Source organism: Fundulus heteroclitus, chromosome 15 (genome assembly GCF_011125445.2).
Source record: "Fundulus heteroclitus isolate FHET01 chromosome 15, MU-UCD_Fhet_4.1, whole genome shotgun sequence".
In the NCBI taxonomy this organism is placed as follows: domain Eukaryota; kingdom Metazoa; phylum Chordata; class Actinopteri; order Cyprinodontiformes; family Fundulidae; genus Fundulus; species Fundulus heteroclitus.
In genome coordinates, this window is record NC_046375.1 from 8996613 (window position 1) to 9014112 (window position 17500).

Genomic DNA, 17500 nt, shown 5'->3' on the forward strand with positions numbered 1-17500 from the left:
CGGATGCTCACCTTTGACTTCCAGGATAAGATCAGAGGTGGGGCTGTAGCGAATGAAGCCCTCAGGGGTGATACTCCAGAGGGGGATTTGCTTGTTGAGCTCTGGTGTGAGACCCACTCGGGTTCCAGCAATTATGACACTGCCACTTGGACTCAGGCAGCATTCCTCCAAGAGCTGGACGCAGGTTGTAAGTAAGAGATAGAGGCAGACATCTTAGTCTAGTTCAATTGTAACATAAAAGAGAACAAACTCTATTAAATGTACCAGTTATTTCACAATTTGTTCTCGCTCAGCTTTGACCAGTGAGCTGGATAGCAAATATTCAGAAATGTGTTTGTTTGCCTGTCATGTATTACATCAAACCAGAAAGCTTTCAGTCAACAAAAAACATCGTCTTTGATGCTCTTTGTTTTTCATTTAGGAAGAATCCAATAAAGGTTAGGAAAACAAAATTAATTCATCTATAAATGTGAATATTTTTTCAGTTACTGTTTAGTTACTTGTAAAACTACTAGGTTTAGGGAACCTGCAAAATATGTTTGTGCTCTTTCACAGTCATTTCTTTTATACATATTTGTTCAAATTCACAAGCAGCAAGTCAGACTCGTAGGATAATTGGCTGGTAAACCACGTGTTCAAAATGGCTGAACAGATAAATCAGTATATCAATTTATTCCATTATTTAAATCCTAATTTTGACTTCGCAAAGTGCCTTGAAATGTGTTAGGAATTGGCACTATATAAATTTGAATTGAATTGAATTGAACTGAATGGATGGATGAATGAATGGCTGGACAAATTTTTAAGAGGGACAACTGACAAACAAATGACACTGACACTTGTACCTGCATTTTTTTTTATTTGCAAGCCAAGATAATATAACATATTCCAATATACTGACTACCAGGGGAATTTTTTTATACTTCATTTTGTTTTATATACTCATCCAGATCTAAGACATAAGGCAATCTAATTCCTGACTTTTCAACTGTGTAGGAACCCCTCAGCTATTAGCATTACCAGTATAACAATGATCAGGTTGTACCTTGCAGTGTAAATGCCCATTCTGGTAGGACCATATCTGCTCCACGCCATCTGTCTCTTCAGTTTCTTGTATCCGCAGCAGTTTAACATCATCCAAATCACCGGTCACTGTCATCATTTGCCTCGTCTGCCGGTTTCTTAAACGGAAGTATACTTGCTTCTGCACACACAGACAAGAAAATACATTTAAGCAGTGACGAGCAGGGGTTAAAAGCCATTTGTTATTGGATTAAAAGTGTATTTTTTTTTAGTTTTTGTTTTTCTATGTTGGATGTTATTAAAAGGGTTTGTAACCAATCAAAGTAAAGATGCACCAGCCAGGGTTTTCCTGGCCAGTATCAATTTTGGACTTTCTTTGGATTGCACTTTTTCAATGAAAAACAAGAAAAACAATGAATGTGCTGCTGAGTCTTTGGTAAAGTTCTGAATCCAACAGAAAACGAAGGATTCACAAGGTCATTAACAGATTTAACTAAATTTTGATCAGAGTTTTATCAAACTAAAAACAGTGCTGTACATGATGTTGGTGGGTGTGTTTGTAATAACACAAATTATAGGAGTTTGATACATTCAATGTATAGGAAATACTTTATAGAAAGCTTGGTGATTCAAAAACTCTGCCAAATTGATTTGTGAATCTCTAAATAAAATGTAAACCAGACCCAGATGGGTCTGGTTTACATCTGTGCATGCAGTCTTCAGAAGTCAATATTCCGTACAAGCTTTGAACTAGGTATGACACATTTGCAGCAAACCTGTAGAAGAGGGCGGAGAGATCCAATTTTCTGCCAGCTGGTGAACTTCTGCCAGTCAGGAACCCTGCCAGGTTTCAGCAGAATCTGGGCACCTCGATAGTTGATTCCCTCGTATAATATCCATCTGGTGTAACAAAAGGCACGAACAAATAAAAACCTTACATCTCGTTTAATTACGGCAAACTCACATAAATAAATGTCATTTAAAGGAACAATTTATTTTCTCTTATGTCTTTACATAGTTAGCTTTGAATACCTGCCTATTCACAGGACTGTAACACATAAAAGAGAAAAAAAGGCCTTCAGATTCTTCGATAGAGAAGACTCCTTTTCTGGAATCCAAGAAAAGAATCAATTCTGAGATTAACTGCATTTAAACATCCAAAAATATGTTCTCAAACTACATATGATTTTTATGACATACATAGAACTGCAACACTGTGTATTCTGTTGAGTGTTCATAGACTAGAAATTATTAGCGTTCTTAGTGCTAATTCATTTCGTAGATTAAGGAAAACATCTATTTTTTTTAGATTTGACCGGCGAATCACCGATCAAAGGAGGAAATTATGACCTCTGGCTGATAAATTGCTGAAACTCCAAAATAATATTTTAAAACGATCCTACATGATTTATTTCTTTTAATGCGTATTCGCTGCCCTGTCAGCCCTGCGCTGAGAATGTGCTTCTGCCAAACTGTAAGCCCTTTATTTCCTCAGCCGAGTTCACGCCGTCTGTCTGAATCTGACACATCAGCATCAGGTTTCCAACATTGATCTACATGTCAGCGGTGCGCTGAGACGTGCTGAAGAAGCACTCTGAATGCTAAATCTGATAAACATCTCCAAGTGTAATTTACAAAAATAGCTCATGTTCTGTCTTCGTCACAATGAAAGACATTCAGAATCTCCTTCAGCCATATATATATATATATATATATATATATATATATATATATATATATATATATATATATATATATATAAATAAATAAAAAAACTAAAACACTTTTGAAGGATCCCGCAACCAGGCAGTTATTCTGCTTGTTTGTTTCATCACTTAAAAACCCATTAGATTTATTTTTGGGTTTTTTTTCTTTGCCTGCCAGCCTTTATCTGCTTTTAGGTAACACTATCAAGCAGTGGTTTGTCATACAGCTTATCACTGTGGAAGCAAGTAGCTTCAAAACCATCATGAATGATGCATTTAGAAGCTGTGCTTCAAAGAGCCATCAGACCAAATACAGATTTTTTTTATTTTACTGGTGATAAATAAAAAAATAGCTATCTTTTTCATGCCTCCCATGGCAGAATAAATTATTCTGACAGCACAGTAGTGGGTTTGATCTGCAGCCGAAGCATACCCATGCGTGACACTGTCAGTCAGTACATGCTGACAGCTGGCTTCCTGCCTTACATTCTGCAGAGTCATGTCATGTCCACTCAACCTGAGCTTTACTCTTCAAAATCCTTTGGTCTTTCAGAATCAAAGACGAAAACGTGTGATGGAGAAAATCCAAAATTTGGACTTTGGAGGACTAGACATGACTTTGTCAACCACACTAACAGCGGGTGGATTAGACAGGAGAACTATCTAGAAATCTGCAATTCATCTGGTTTTGTTTAAAGAAATAAACTCACAGAGCAGTTTATAATAGATCAGCGGGGGAAAAAAAGGCTTTGTCAGAGACTATCTGCGGCAAAGTTGTTGAAACATCGCCAATGAAACAACTTAACAAGGATATAAATATAGCAAAAATGGCTTTAAGAAACGTTATATTTAGACATGTACCAATCGAGTTTTCTTTGAGTTGCAACCTGCCATTTCCAGTTATGTTATTCTCAGGACTACAACAAATAAAAGAGAATAAAAATGGCTGGCAAGCAGCAGTTTTGAAGCCAACAGAAAATTAACCAATCGTGAGAGAATCCCCATTTATGCATGTACTGTATGTTCTTAGCCTATATCTGATTTGTACATCAATGTCCACACTTTTAGTTCATATGCTGTCAGACTGGAAATGTTGAGAGTTCTAACTTTAGTTGCATAGAATGAATAGAAAAAAAAAATCTGTGTCTGCTAAAATTTGCATGATAACTAACACAATTTGGAATGAAACTGTAGTTTAAAACATTGTTGTTGGGTCTGAACAATAAATATGGGCAAGATTATCATTAACAAAACAAAATCAGTCCAACAATGAAGTCACTTCTGAATCCTTTGCACAAATTCCGGCAGCTATAAAAGCTGCTTGAGACATTCACTAACTGTTCTAGGCTGATAATCAGATTTTTTTGCAATATAGAGGAAGCTAAAATCCATGTTTTTTTAGTGGATACATTAATATGGAAAATACAGTCTACCACCTAAAATATATTTGGATTATTAGACAAACAAATGTGCTCTCTTGTCTTTTTCAGTATGAGGAATGTATAAAAGAAATAATCCTCACATATACATACAAAATATATATATATATATATATATATATATATATATATATATATATATATATATATATATATACATACATATAAATAACTCTCTCTCTCTCTCTCTCTCTCTCTCTCTCTCTGTCTCTCTCTCTCTCTCTCTCTCTATATATATATATATATATATATATATATATATAGTTATTTATATCCCACCCTCCTGGACCAGCAGAGGCTGGAATGTACTCACATGCCTCCTTCCACCAGCACTGACTGGACTCGGCCACACCCTTCAGCCCGCTGAAGGTTGACTGATCCTTCTGTGAGAAGCACCCTCTTCCCCCGCAAACCGCAGCGCTCGAACAGAGTGATGGATGGCAATGAAAACTCCTGCCAAGAAAAGTCAGAAAGAGCATTAACAAACTCGGAAAAGTGCAGGTCACGCGGTTTCAAATAAGAGTCATTTTCGAAGTTGCCCTGGAAACCAACCACACTCAGACCTCTGTGCTTTTTGGCACAGAAGCTGTCTGGAAACTGGTAAGGGCAGCTTCTTTCCCTAATTGATGCTGGTGTCTTATTTATTACTGGAAAGCAGCTTTTATGTCGCCAAGGACAAAGAAATGAAATAGTTCGATTCTGATTCAACGCAAAAGGATTCAAACTCTACAATTTACGTTAGGCTTTTGGGTTCTTTCATGTTCATAAATATGTAAATCACCATGTTGGGGTCACATACCTTCTTTTGCCTTGTTTAGAAACCACAAGGCAGCAGGGAAGATTGCATTGTGGGAGGCCAGTACCATGTACAAGAATGCTAATAGTCTACAGAATTAGACCGTGTATGTATAATAAAATTCCCAAGAATAAAAGTACAAAGCAACAGAACTCACAATGGAAATCTTATTGTTTGCCTTAATGAATGGAAAATAAAAAAACAACACATTCTTTGTCCATTGATGAAAAAAAAGGTTAGCCATTAGCTCACAAATGCAGTAGCTCATGCAAAACAGCGCCTAGCAAAAGTATGAATATAGGTATATAGTATGAACATTTTCTCTTTTTCTTTAATTACAACAACAAACTTCCATGTATTTATTAGGATAATTGGGATTTTATATGATAGACCAACACAAAGAGATGCATACTAGTAAAGGGGAAGGAAAAACAAAAATAATAATAATAAAAATTATGGAGTGGATTTTTATTGAGCAGCTGCTTTAAATTTCTCAACAAATTTCTCCCTGGCCCTTTGTCTTCATGAAGCTGCTTGTTTTTTAATGTTCTGTAACAAACCCCTTAGGTTTTCAGAGTACAGCTGGATTTATACCGAGATCAACCTAAACACATGGACTCAATTTAGTTGATTTCTGTATCAGTAGCCATGCATTTTATTTGCAGGTACCAGCGCAAAAGAGGACTGAAAACGAATTGTAAATGCATGCTTTTACAAATTTGTATTAGTAAGCGTGATTAAAACACCAATATTATTTCCCTTACAAATCACAATTATTTACTGCTTTGTGCTGGTTTCTAACATAAAATTACAATAAAATACATGGACACTTGTGGTTGTAAAGTGATAAAATAATAAAATGTTGATGTTAGCAAGGCATTGCAAATGTATTGGGCCATTTCTCAAGATGTGTACTTGAGCATTCTTGTGTGCTTGTAACACGTCATTCAGCCTCAGCCCCAGCACTGTTCCAACTGCCAAGAACAGCAGACCGAGAACGAGTGCGTTGTCCAGACTTTCCCAGAATGCATCGCAGCCACATCTTGATTCTGGTTTAATAGCTACAATTCTGCAATTTTTTTTGGCTTTTTTAGATATTAAAAATATTATTGTTTTAAAAATGTTTTCAATAAAATATGGTGTAGTGTATAAATAGTTTTGTATGTTAAAAGAAACCATAAGAAACCAGAAACTAAAACTATAAGGTAGTCATTATATATTCAATTGTATATTGTAAGCAGTAATTTCTAACTCAATGCATTTCAGTTCAACTCGCTTTATGCAAACGAAAAAAAAGGCAACAAAACTGATTTCCATGTTTTGTGTTATTACAATCATCTGAAGAGTTTTGCAGGGAGCATGACGCCAGAGACTAATGGCAGCAGAAAATCGATGAAAGCCTTTGTCTTATTCACTCAGATTTATGAAACGCAGCATACGCAGGAGCTTTAAAGCATTACACCTTTTAAAGGATAAGATACAGAACAACAAGGGTGGGCGGAATGGCTTTAGAAGAATCGACAAAAAAAAAAAAAAAAAACAGACTCACAAAGCCGGTAGTCTGCAGCGACAGGATGGATGAGCTCCCGCCGACACAGCCCATCGCTCTCAGATCTGGGTAGCTTCCTTCCTCTAACACATACATCTTCCCTGTAAAGTTCTGCTCCTCAAATGCCAGCCAGCTGCAAACATTCGCATGAACATGGACGTGAATGCAAAGGAAAAATAAAGATTACAAATAAGAACAAGGTTTACTAGTTTTTTTTTTTCAATCTTACACATTATATCAAATAAACAACCTAACAAACTAATGTAAAAACCAAAGTATAATATTTGTAAGCAATGCACTGTATTGCAATCAGCTCCTATATGAAAGCAGAGCCCTAGCAGTCTCAGGGATATTTCTATCCAGCTACAGCTGCTGCAGGTCACCCAAGGTCATCTACGTTTAAGCTCCACTTTTCATAGGCTGTCGCAAAGTGTGTTTAAGCATTACGAATTCAACCAGTGCCATAACTCAAAAGCAGTTACAGGGCGATGTTTTCCCCAGTGTGCAGCATTGCTCACCTCCCCGCCAAGACCTTGCAGGAAGCCACTGAGAAACCCTCCTGTAGGCAGCTTGCATTGTCCTCCAGGACGAGGACAGAGCCCTGGAAACCGGGATCAGAGAAAAGCTGCACCTGAGGAACACAAAGCAAAAATAATAACCGAGTGAATCATCTGCTCACACACGTCATCAGATAAGATGGACAAAAATGCAGGTTCACAGTTTTTTTTTCCCCCATGCTTTTTGAGGGTAGGGCCTACCTTGAACTTGGCAGTGTTTTCAAAATTGTCCTGTAATGAAAGGAAAGAGAAATGAAAGTAACTTTAAAAAAAAAACACAGCCAAAGAGAGATAGAAATGAAAATAAAAAAAATACCATCTGTGCTTTATGACAGAATCGAAAAATGATCAAACAGATTTCCGCCCCGATCGTTATGAGCTCATTCCATATGAAATGAATGTGAAATATAAAAATCTGGTTTTCTTCCAAGCGCTTAGGTGTCCTTGGGAGGGTTGCATTTTATCAAAAGCAGCGTTATTATCAGCAGCCTTACAGGGAGACGAAAGGTTGCATTTTATTGAGTTTCCTCAAACCAGTGTATGAGTAACACAGGTGCTTGTTCTCAGAGCAGTTTTTAAAATACACCTGATAGGGTTGTCAGATTAGATTTACCCTCTAAGGCTGAGACGTGTTCTACTTTGAGTAAATATCAGTTTGTGAGTTTCTTCAAAGCTTGTAATAACATTTGGCTCGTTGCTATTTATTTGAGCTTCTACCTGAAAAAAAAAAAAAAAACTCCTCAGATTGTGTCAGAAATTGATCAAGGTCTCTAAATATATTGAGCCTCAGTGGAAAGCTGTTTTCCTAATAAAAAGAGACTAGCAAAAAACAATCAAAGTTAAAAACTTGTCAAAGAAGGGCCTTCTGCTTTAAAAAAAAATCTCATTTGGAGGTTTACGTGCCATGTTAAATCCGCAAACTTCAGTGCATTTTAGTGGGATTTTATGTGATGGGCCAACAAAAAGTAACATAGATGAGGTGGAAGGAAAATGATGAAAAGCCGAGAAGTGCGGCGTGCGTTTGTATTTAACCGTTTTAATGAACAATTCTCACACCACCAAATAAAATCCAGTTCATCCAATCACCATCAGAAGTCAACTAATTAACAAATAGAGTCCACTTGTGTCCAATGTATTCTCAGTATAGATCCAGCTGTTCTGTAAAGGCCTCAGGGGTGTGGAGGAGACTTTTAGTGAACACACAGCATCATGAAGACCAAGAAACACCCAGCAGACCGGTTAGGCATACAATTATTGAAAGGATTCAAGCAGACTTAGGCAATAAAACCACTACTAGTCCTCAGGAGCCAAGGTCCTGCACGTTTTAGATGTAACCCTACACCCCATCAGAGGTGATTCAAATGTCTGATTGCCTTCTCAGCATGTCATCAGCTTCTGCAGGAACCAGCAAATGAAGGATTCATGGAATTCAGGTGTTTTTTGACCAGGAACACATCTAAGATGCAAAACACTGGCTCTTGAAGACCGGAGTAAGTGATCCCTGGTTTAGATCAAAGCCGGTCCTGTTCATGTGTTAGATTGACCCAGGCGTTTCAAGATTAGGTCCATCTGTTGAAAGACATGAAGACTTGCTTTTTCCTAGCTGACTGACTGTGATGTGCTTCAAGCTCTAGATTCTAGGGTGACTCAGTGGGGTGAGACTTTTCGGGGATTTTATTTGAAAACCATGCATGTTTTTCCTTGAGCTTAGCACTTTTATGCACTTTGTGTTAAACAATACAGATCAGTCTGTATTTAACTGTTCCACAGGCAAAAAAGAGGAAATATCGGGTAAAATCACGCTGTAATCTATTGTTATTGTTAGAGTCTTTTAAACCCACTCTTTGGTAGCCTTTACACTACACCTAAGTCACTTTAACTATTAATTAAAACCACAACTCAACAAGTGGGTTAAATCTATGACCCAACTGTGTTGTGTTAGATCAGTCACAGGCTTGAATTATCCATACTCAAACCTGGGGCTGTGATGGGATATTAATACAAACTGGGTTATTATTTAATAAAGCAGTTTTTACAGTGGAATACACTCCATGTTAATTTCTGGTGTTTTTTTTTTTCTTGTTTTGATTGCAATCAAGCTGCTTGATAATTTCCGAGTTTATAAGCATTTAACCAATTAAATTTATCTCTCAAAACTCTTTTTTTTCATTGAAATGGCTGCATGGATTGAACTTTTTCTGAGATATTTAATGTGTTTTTCTGATAGCATATGATTACACAAGTATACTTAGTTTTAAATCTAAGATTAATCTTGAGTTGTTTTTTCCCCCCACTGCATCTGCAGTTCATGTTTACCCTCTTGGTTGAGACCAACACTGCTTGTGGATGAGTCACCTTTCTGCTCTGAGTTGTTGTCCTGATCAGTCTTATGATTTTCCCTTTTTCAACAGGCCACAGTTTTATTCTTGATATGTTTGTGACTCATGGCTCCTGAAGACAATACTTTCTCTGTAAACGTTTTGCGTGAAGACTCAAGAGATTTCACTGTTTGGTCTTATTATTAGATTGCGTTACAAGTAGGAGTGTTGTGACTGGTCACATGCAGAGGGTCAGAGCAGCGCAGGGGAAGTGAAATCAAACACGCTCATCTCACCGCTCAGCCCAAACAAAAACACTGGCTGCTTTAGCGACAGAACGTCAAATGCAACACGCTCGCTGGACCGTCTGAGTAATAACCAGGCAACTTTTCCGTCAAAGCAAAAACAGTGAGATTCCATGGTTGTCCTGTGAGTCACTGCTCTTACCAGCACGACAGGCATAGTCGAGCCAACTTTGGGCTTGAGCGCGCCCCAGTCCTCCGGGCTCCCATACAGGCCTTTCTCCAGGATGTAGGGCTCGCCACAGAAGTCTGGTTCTTCAAACACAACCCAGCTGTTGAAAAAGAAAAAAGAAAGCAGAAGAGGAGGAGCGTGATGATCTCTCTCTGATCTCTCTGACAGATGTGACAGTTCTCAATTTCACTCTGTCCTAATTAATGAAGACAGGTAAGTCCTTTATGTGAACACAATTCCTGAGAAATAAAACAACAAGTCGTGCTTGTTTTTTTCTGATAAATGGCAACGTGCTTGTTTCTCATAAATGGCAACGATCTTTGGCCACACTGGAAACTAATTGTAACCTCCCATACGATAGCATGTCAGCCTTTTATTGCTTTACCATATCAGACCTTTACAAACCACCAAAAGTCCTGTCATTTTTCTTAGCTGGTTCCTTCAATGAAAAAAGGAAAGAAAAAAAGGGGGAAATTTGGGTAAGAGGATGTACTGCCTTAAGAGAATAACAGCGAGTGAGGCATCTCACATTCAAACCCCTCAGAGCCAATCAGAGGCTCTCAGGCACGGCGGGAGACTCTGGGCAAGGCGGTGCAGTCTAATAGCATACTAGCCGCACAGCAAGTATTTTAGTGCTGTGAGAGCCCTTCCTTGTAAAAAAGGACGCAATGTTCTGCTCCGCAGTAATAACAGATTTGTTAGTTTCTCCCTTGGGAAGCAGCAGTTGCCATTGCATGTCCTGCATTTCATTATGCCTATTTGCTCCCAGTGTGCTCACTTCATTTTTTTTTTTTCAACTGATCAAAACATAAAGAAAAGACACAAATAGAAACCACAAACAAATAACACCACTGCACGAGTTTGGCAGTTTCCTTGCTGCGTGTAAAAATAGAGATTTTGAGTGAATGCATTTCTTATTCAGAGAACCGTGCACCTCCTCCATAAACAATCTAACTGAATTTCACAATTATCCCACACTAAAGCAGGTTGTGTAGCAGCATGCTGCAAAATAAATAGAACTAGACAGGGAAGAGCAGGGTGGAGAGCTAAAAAACATTAGTGAATTTCTTCCTCTGTCTTGACTTGTCTGCTAGGGTGTGGCACTAAACCAACACAACATTTTGCAGGAACCCTTAACTAATTATGCGCTTGAAGTGTAAGAAAACATGAAATAGCATGCATATAACCACAACAAGTATCTTAAGGAGTCAAGTTATGTTTCCAACAAAGCTTGCTTACTTCCTTCTTCCTTCTTTTTTTTTTTTTTTTTTTGCTGCTTGGATATAAAGCAAAGGTGGCAAGGATGAATATGCTGAAAAGTGTCACTTACACTCCACTGATCACATCAACAGACTGCGTCTTCATGCCGTAGCCGGTCTCTTCCATGTTAACAACAGGCACAGTGAGGTCCACATTCACTCCAAGCTTGCCAAAGTTTGTGTCACTGAACAATTTCAGGTGTGGAGACAGAAAATCCTGTCACGAAGAAAAAACCCAGCAGAGTTACAGACAAACCAAAAAACATATTATATTGATACCACAGCGAGTTTTTTTATCTAATTTTTCATTTTTTTTTTTTTGGAAGAAGAGAACGGCAAACATGTCACAGCAAGTTGTCATTATTCACAAACCACAATGTAAAAACAAATGCGCAAAAAAGTAAATGTTTACCTTATAATTTTATCAAAGGCTTATTTAGGAAGTGTTGGTCATACAAGTTTTCAGTGAATCTACATCTCTACCTCTAAATATGTATTTCATTCCCATGAAAATTATTAAACAAACATATGTCACGTGATCTAAATGCTTTATTTAAACCAAAAAAGCGACAATGTTTTATACTGCTGCGAAAATGATATACCACATTATTGTGGTTAGAACAATGTTATCCATCATAATATGTAAAAAAAAAATCAATAAAATCAATAACTTGACTTAGAAATAGTTTGACTCAATAGGTCATTCAAGGAACACCATAAAATGAATTAGGTGTAGGTCATTATCATATTGTTAATTGTTTATTTAAAAAATAAAATTGTGACAAGTGACTTTACCTTGTAGCAGTATTTCCAAATAAAGGCACCTTAGTTTTCCTGTTATTTGATTTTTTGAGTTAAAATTATGATGGAACCGCAAACTGGAATTATTCTAACTGTTACCATAGGGCTTTTTGTGATTACTATAATACTATTTATTTATTTGTTTTCAATTTTGTGTCCCTACAATAAACAGAGTAAATGTTGTAATAGATTTCAACTCAGAATTTCATAGTATTATAGCTCTGCTCTTTATAGTAGAAGGCAGGAGGTCTAATAAGCTGATTTAGGTGATTAATTAGTCGGAATATCTGCTCCGGTTGTCATCCTTCAGTCGGGTTTCAAATCATTCTTCTTGTAATGAGAGTAAAAAGTGGAGCTGCTTTAGTTTCCACACAGGAAATATTTTCAAATAAAAAATATTCTTTTCTGCAAGCAAAGGTAAAGAGTCGTAGGCTCCTCTCTTTCAGCAAGCTGATAGGAAGTGTGCAACAACGGGTACCTTGGGGTAGCACTGTGTTACTCTGTCTTATTTTATTTATTTATTTATTTTTATGAATTTAAACAGGGACAGTATACAGTATACTTTAACCCCAGAAAGGTGAGATGCGTTGTACCAGGTTATAGCTCTAGTGCTAATTTACACCTGTAGTCCCTGGACCAGCTGGTGTTAAAAATGTATAAAACAGTCTGATGCTATTTGATAGAAAATGTCCATTATAAAATCATTATCTCATAGTACATTCTATAGCATATAGACACGATTTATATGCAATTATTCATAACAGCTATACACCTAAAACGCCACTGTAGGTGCCTCTTGCATACATTAGATCACAGTATGAAAACAGGTTTGATCTGAGAGAATAAGCCATTGTTTTCTTAGGTGCTAAAACTTAGAAAGGTCTGTACATGTTAGTGGTTCTGTTGGCAATGTGTTCCATTGTTGTATTGCCACACTTGAGAACGCTCATTTGCCAAAAGAAGTTCTGCATTTGGGAACCCATCTCTGACCTCGAACAGTTGAGCAAGTGACTCAAGATGTTTTTCAAAAGCTTACAGATATATATATATATATATATATATATATATATATATATATATATATATATATATATATAATTTATTTTTATGTATTTATTTTTTAAAGGAGGGGCAGCAATACCATGGATAATCTTGAAAAGCAGACACATGTTTGTGTCTTTCAAAATGTAGAATATTCTACTTGCTGAGAACATGACTGTGATAAAACAGACATGTTTTCTTGTCATGAATCTTGAAAGAACGTTTGTATAATGACTCCAGGGCGTTAAAACTGCTTTACATCCCTGAGACCAACTTGTCATGCAACAAAAAAAGTGGGGTTATTATTGTATTGAAATACATATTTGATGCCTCTATGGTTAGTAAGTTTCTTATGTATCTAAAATTTACTACATAAAATTTTAATGTGTTTGACAACTTTTTTATATAGGCATGGGAAGGCCAGTTTATTTATCAGCACTTTGTGTTTTTTAAAACTTAAATTTTGGTGTAGAATAACACCTAAATATTTGAATTCACTGACATTCTTTAGTTTCTGACCTTCTATCAAAATATCAAAAATTTTGTGAAAAACATTCAAACAGTCTTACTAATATTTAAGGTTAGACAGGAGTTTTTCACACCAATTAGAACCCTTCTGCGCTTCTTCTCTTTTGAGCAATTTCCTCCACAGTTTTACCATGATAATATAATACAGCATCATCATCGTACATAATTTGCATTATGCACGGATGGGAGGTCATTCATGTAAAGGGAAAATAACAGTGGCCCTAGAATTGAGCCCTGTGGCACCCCCATATTACATGCTTTTAAAGGAGATGTCACAATTTTAACCATTCCACACAGCTGCCTGTCACTAAGGTATAATTTTATCCAGTTTTGTATAATTATATCTGAAGAGATTTGTCATTTGCTTAATTGTCCCCCATGGTTTATAGTGTCAAAAACCTTGCGCAGGTCAAGGAAAGTCGCCCTCCACCACTCCTTCACCATCTAGACTTGATTTATTCCCTTCTAAAACAGCAGCAAGCAGTTTGAGTTATATGTATTTGCCTAAACTCAAACAGAAAAGGATTTAGGGCTATAATTGAATCAAGATGTTCAACAAGCTGTTCTGCTATCATTTTTCCAAAAACTCTGGTATTCTCTCTGGCTTCGCCTTAAACCCTGGTATGCTTTGATACCAGTAGGTAGCACTGGCGTAAACCTGAATGGGACCATAATCATAGGATCACAGTAAAGAAATACAATAAAAATACATTTTTATTGTATTTGCTTGCTTTTCTGTATCATTGTATCATTGCTTTTCTGCACAAGCAATGCAGTCTTGAAAGTGTGCAATCGGGAAAAATAGTGCCCAGAACTCCTAATGTACTCTTAATATCTAAAACATTGCATAACATATATTTCCTGTTAGCACAACACTCATCTGCCTGGTCAATTTAAACAAATTTCATCCATCCACATTTAAATTATTCACACACTTTCAGTGGGTTTGGTCATACATAGGCCTGAGGAATGTGTGCAATGCAGGACCTACGGATATTATTGGCCGTAACGACAGAAGCTCAGAGCCTCCCCATTCGCTGCAGTCCAGATACTCCCCTTCCTCCAGGATGTGCTGCTGACCCTCAAAACCGGGCTGGTTGTAACCCACCCAGCTGGAAGAGAAAAACATCACACTTAAATTGTATTTATAGACTTTACCCTGTTTAAAGAGCTTGAGAGCAGACGGTACTTAGCTTGGAACTATAACAGTAATAACTTAATTCCAGCTTGCACAAGTTAAGGATGAACAAGCATGAGAAGAAGACTCACAATCCTCCAATGATCTTTAAAGATCCCACAGATTTGATTGCCCCTGTATCAAGGACTGCTCCATCTGCAGTTATGCCTCCTTCTGTCTCACAAAAGCTCAAAACATCAGTGTCGATTTCCAAGCAGGAGCCCTCAAAGCCGGGCTTTTCGTACACCACAGCCTGCAAAAATGAACAGACAGGCTGTATTCAAGACCGCTCACTCCAAAATTCTTAATTGGATAATGTTAAATTTAATATTATTATTAAGACTTTTTTCATGAATTCGCAATGATCTATTTCTATTGTCCCACGCATGCACTAATGATATAACGTATCAATTTGGTTGAGTATTGTTTTAGCAACATGTCATTTTCACTTGAGGCTATTATTCTCACATCCTGAGTTTTAGAAATATATGATTTTTTATGGCTACATTGAAAGCTCCACTACATCATTTCTATTTTGGTCTCAGATTAAGATCAGTGCAGCAGCTCAATCTGTAAATGTGAAGCTCAATAGTCCAAGGACTTTTTTTTCAAGAACATGTTTCTAACATTTTCTTGTTGATCAAAAGTCTTAACTTGCAAAACTGACACTCTAAGAGCGAGAAGTGAAGTGTTCATACCTTAACTTCGTTGGGATTCTCCACTTTGAACCCACCCTGGAAAAGACACATCATCAGAATAAATTATGTTTATTTATTTATCTAATTTTATAAAGCTAATGAAGAATATAACACGTTTGGTTGATTTAGAAATAAGGGTAAAGATGTCAAGCAACAACAGGTTAAAAAAATGAAAGAATGTGGATTTGTACCGTCTCCTGTCACATACCGAAAGTCTTTGCACAAAGTGACATACCTGAGCTTATTCACAAGGAAAAACAAAATGCAAGAGAAACGAATACTAACAATCTAAAGTGGGTATTTTAAGCTGCTAATTAACCTCATAGAGATAATGTTCCCATGCACTCCTCTGACAGGGTGTCACGGACATTGTAGCACAGCAGCATTTTCTAATAAGCGGCAAACAAAACAAATAGTTAGAAGATGGTGTAAAGGACATTAGCTTTGAACTTACATAAAATGAAAGTGCAAATTCCAAAAATTCAGGTCTTAAACGTGAATGCCCTTCAAATTCCACCTAATGGAACTTCAGCTGTCTGATAATGCAGTCATTTACCTAATGCAACATGAGGAGAGACGAGCAGCATTGCACAGGGGGACTAAAAACTAAATATACAGTTCCTTCCCGATGGGTTCATATCCCTTGAACTATTACTCATTGTCCTATGCAATAACTACATAGTTTGATGCATTTTAATGGAGCTTTACATTACCAACACAAAGTAGAGCACAATAGGGTATGCATTAGAGGATCCGTGGTTTTCAAAGTTTTGCACAAAAGAAAATCTAGAAAGCAAAGTGTGCATTTGAACTTTGCCCCTTTTGATCTGATACCCCTAAATTAAATCTAGGAGATCCAACTGACTTCAGACAACACCCAAAGAAAACAAAAATCATGAATGCACCAGCCCATTTGTGGAACATGGTGGAGATAGTATTATGATATGGGGATGCCTTTCTTTAGCTGGGACAAGAAAGACGGATGAAGCTAAAAAGGGATGGCTTTGAATCCTTCACCCCGTTTTTAGAAAGTATTTTTTTATTATAAGAGGATTAGAAAGAAGGTCAGAGTCAACTGTGTATAACATAAGAAATATGAAAATGGGAAAATTCCTTGTTGATGAATTTTCAAGGGTTAAATGAATAGTTGATATCATGGATTGTTAAGTCAGAATAATGGTTTTCAAAATGTTATAAAAATACCAGTGAGTGTATAAAACTTCCTCATTGTTTCAAAGGATGCACAAACACTATTTACAAGATAGATTCTTGGCAAACTAGCTGTAACAAGGAGCAAATAAGATCAAATGACCCAAAAGATGAGTCCTTTAGGTCCATTTATGTTTGCTTAAAATAGCTGGATTCCCTTATACAAAACACCCATAGACTACAGATGATCACTAGCCTTCTGCTGACTTTACATATAACCAATTGAACTGTTTATCAGTGTACACCATTCCCTTTAAATACATAAACTGAAAGAGAAAACTCTCAACATGCTACTCAACAGGGAAGCACTTGGGGAAATAATTTTAAAAACCACCTTCTAGAAACTGAAGCAGTGAACCAAGAAGGGCTAATGGCTCCTTTTGCTGTGCTCCATTTTTCTCAGAGCCAGTTGCTGGATCTGGGACGAACATCAAAGGCAACTGAATCATGACTCAGCTGGAAAACCAGTAGGATTTACTAAATGTTGTACTCTCTCCCAAAGATAATTAGCATTAGCAATCAAAGCTACTGTTGAGGAATTTAATTTATGCAAAAACAAAAGGATTTTTTTTTTTTTTTTTTTTTTACAAATAGAGGTCATGCATTTATTTATGTTGTACAGTTTTATTGACCCCAAAACTGCAAGCAGCGAAAACAAATTGTCTATTACTGCAGCTATCATGAAGTGGGTGAGAAACCTCCATCTGTCCATGTTGGAAATCTGACTTCAGGGAACTTTCCTGTTTATTTTTCCAGCTTGGACCTTGGAAAACATTTCTTCAGACATGCAAAGCAAATGAATTTTGAATGTTTTTCTTTTCGTTTGGACAGAAAAGGTCAATCCCAGGTTGTACAATTTTAAAATGCCTTGAGAGAATGATTGGAAAGCAGTATTAAATGATGTGGTAATTGCTATGAAATGTCT

At 36.9% G+C, this 17500-nt stretch overlaps 1 protein-coding gene and 1 long non-coding RNA gene across 3 annotated transcripts in view; one reads left to right on the forward strand and one right to left on the reverse strand.

Moving 5' to 3' along the window:
• The window catches only part of LOC105930722 (beta/gamma crystallin domain-containing protein 1), a 41951-nt gene that overhangs the window by 2683 nt on the left and 21768 nt on the right, over positions 1 to 17500 (reverse strand). For both annotated transcript variants that reach the window (XM_012869065.3, XM_012869064.3), the window contains exons 10-21: positions 15367 to 15402; positions 14761 to 14921; positions 14483 to 14603; positions 11193 to 11338; positions 9836 to 9962; positions 7272 to 7301; positions 7032 to 7144; positions 6514 to 6646; positions 4482 to 4621; positions 1800 to 1923; positions 1046 to 1204; positions 12 to 174 (exon numbers count right to left, since the gene is read on the reverse strand). In XM_012869065.3, the coding sequence (XP_012724519.2) occupies positions 12 to 174; positions 1046 to 1204; positions 1800 to 1923; positions 4482 to 4621; positions 6514 to 6646; positions 7032 to 7144; positions 7272 to 7301; positions 9836 to 9962; positions 11193 to 11338; positions 14483 to 14603; positions 14761 to 14921; positions 15367 to 15402 (1453 nt within the window). The remainder of the gene's footprint in view (positions 1 to 11; positions 175 to 1045; positions 1205 to 1799; positions 1924 to 4481; positions 4622 to 6513; positions 6647 to 7031; positions 7145 to 7271; positions 7302 to 9835; positions 9963 to 11192; positions 11339 to 14482; positions 14604 to 14760; positions 14922 to 15366; positions 15403 to 17500) is intronic.
• LOC118566152 lies at positions 9971 to 17160 on the forward strand. Its single transcript, XR_004932843.1, has 2 exons — positions 9971 to 10075; positions 16979 to 17160. It is a non-coding gene; the product is annotated as an uncharacterized LOC118566152 (long non-coding RNA).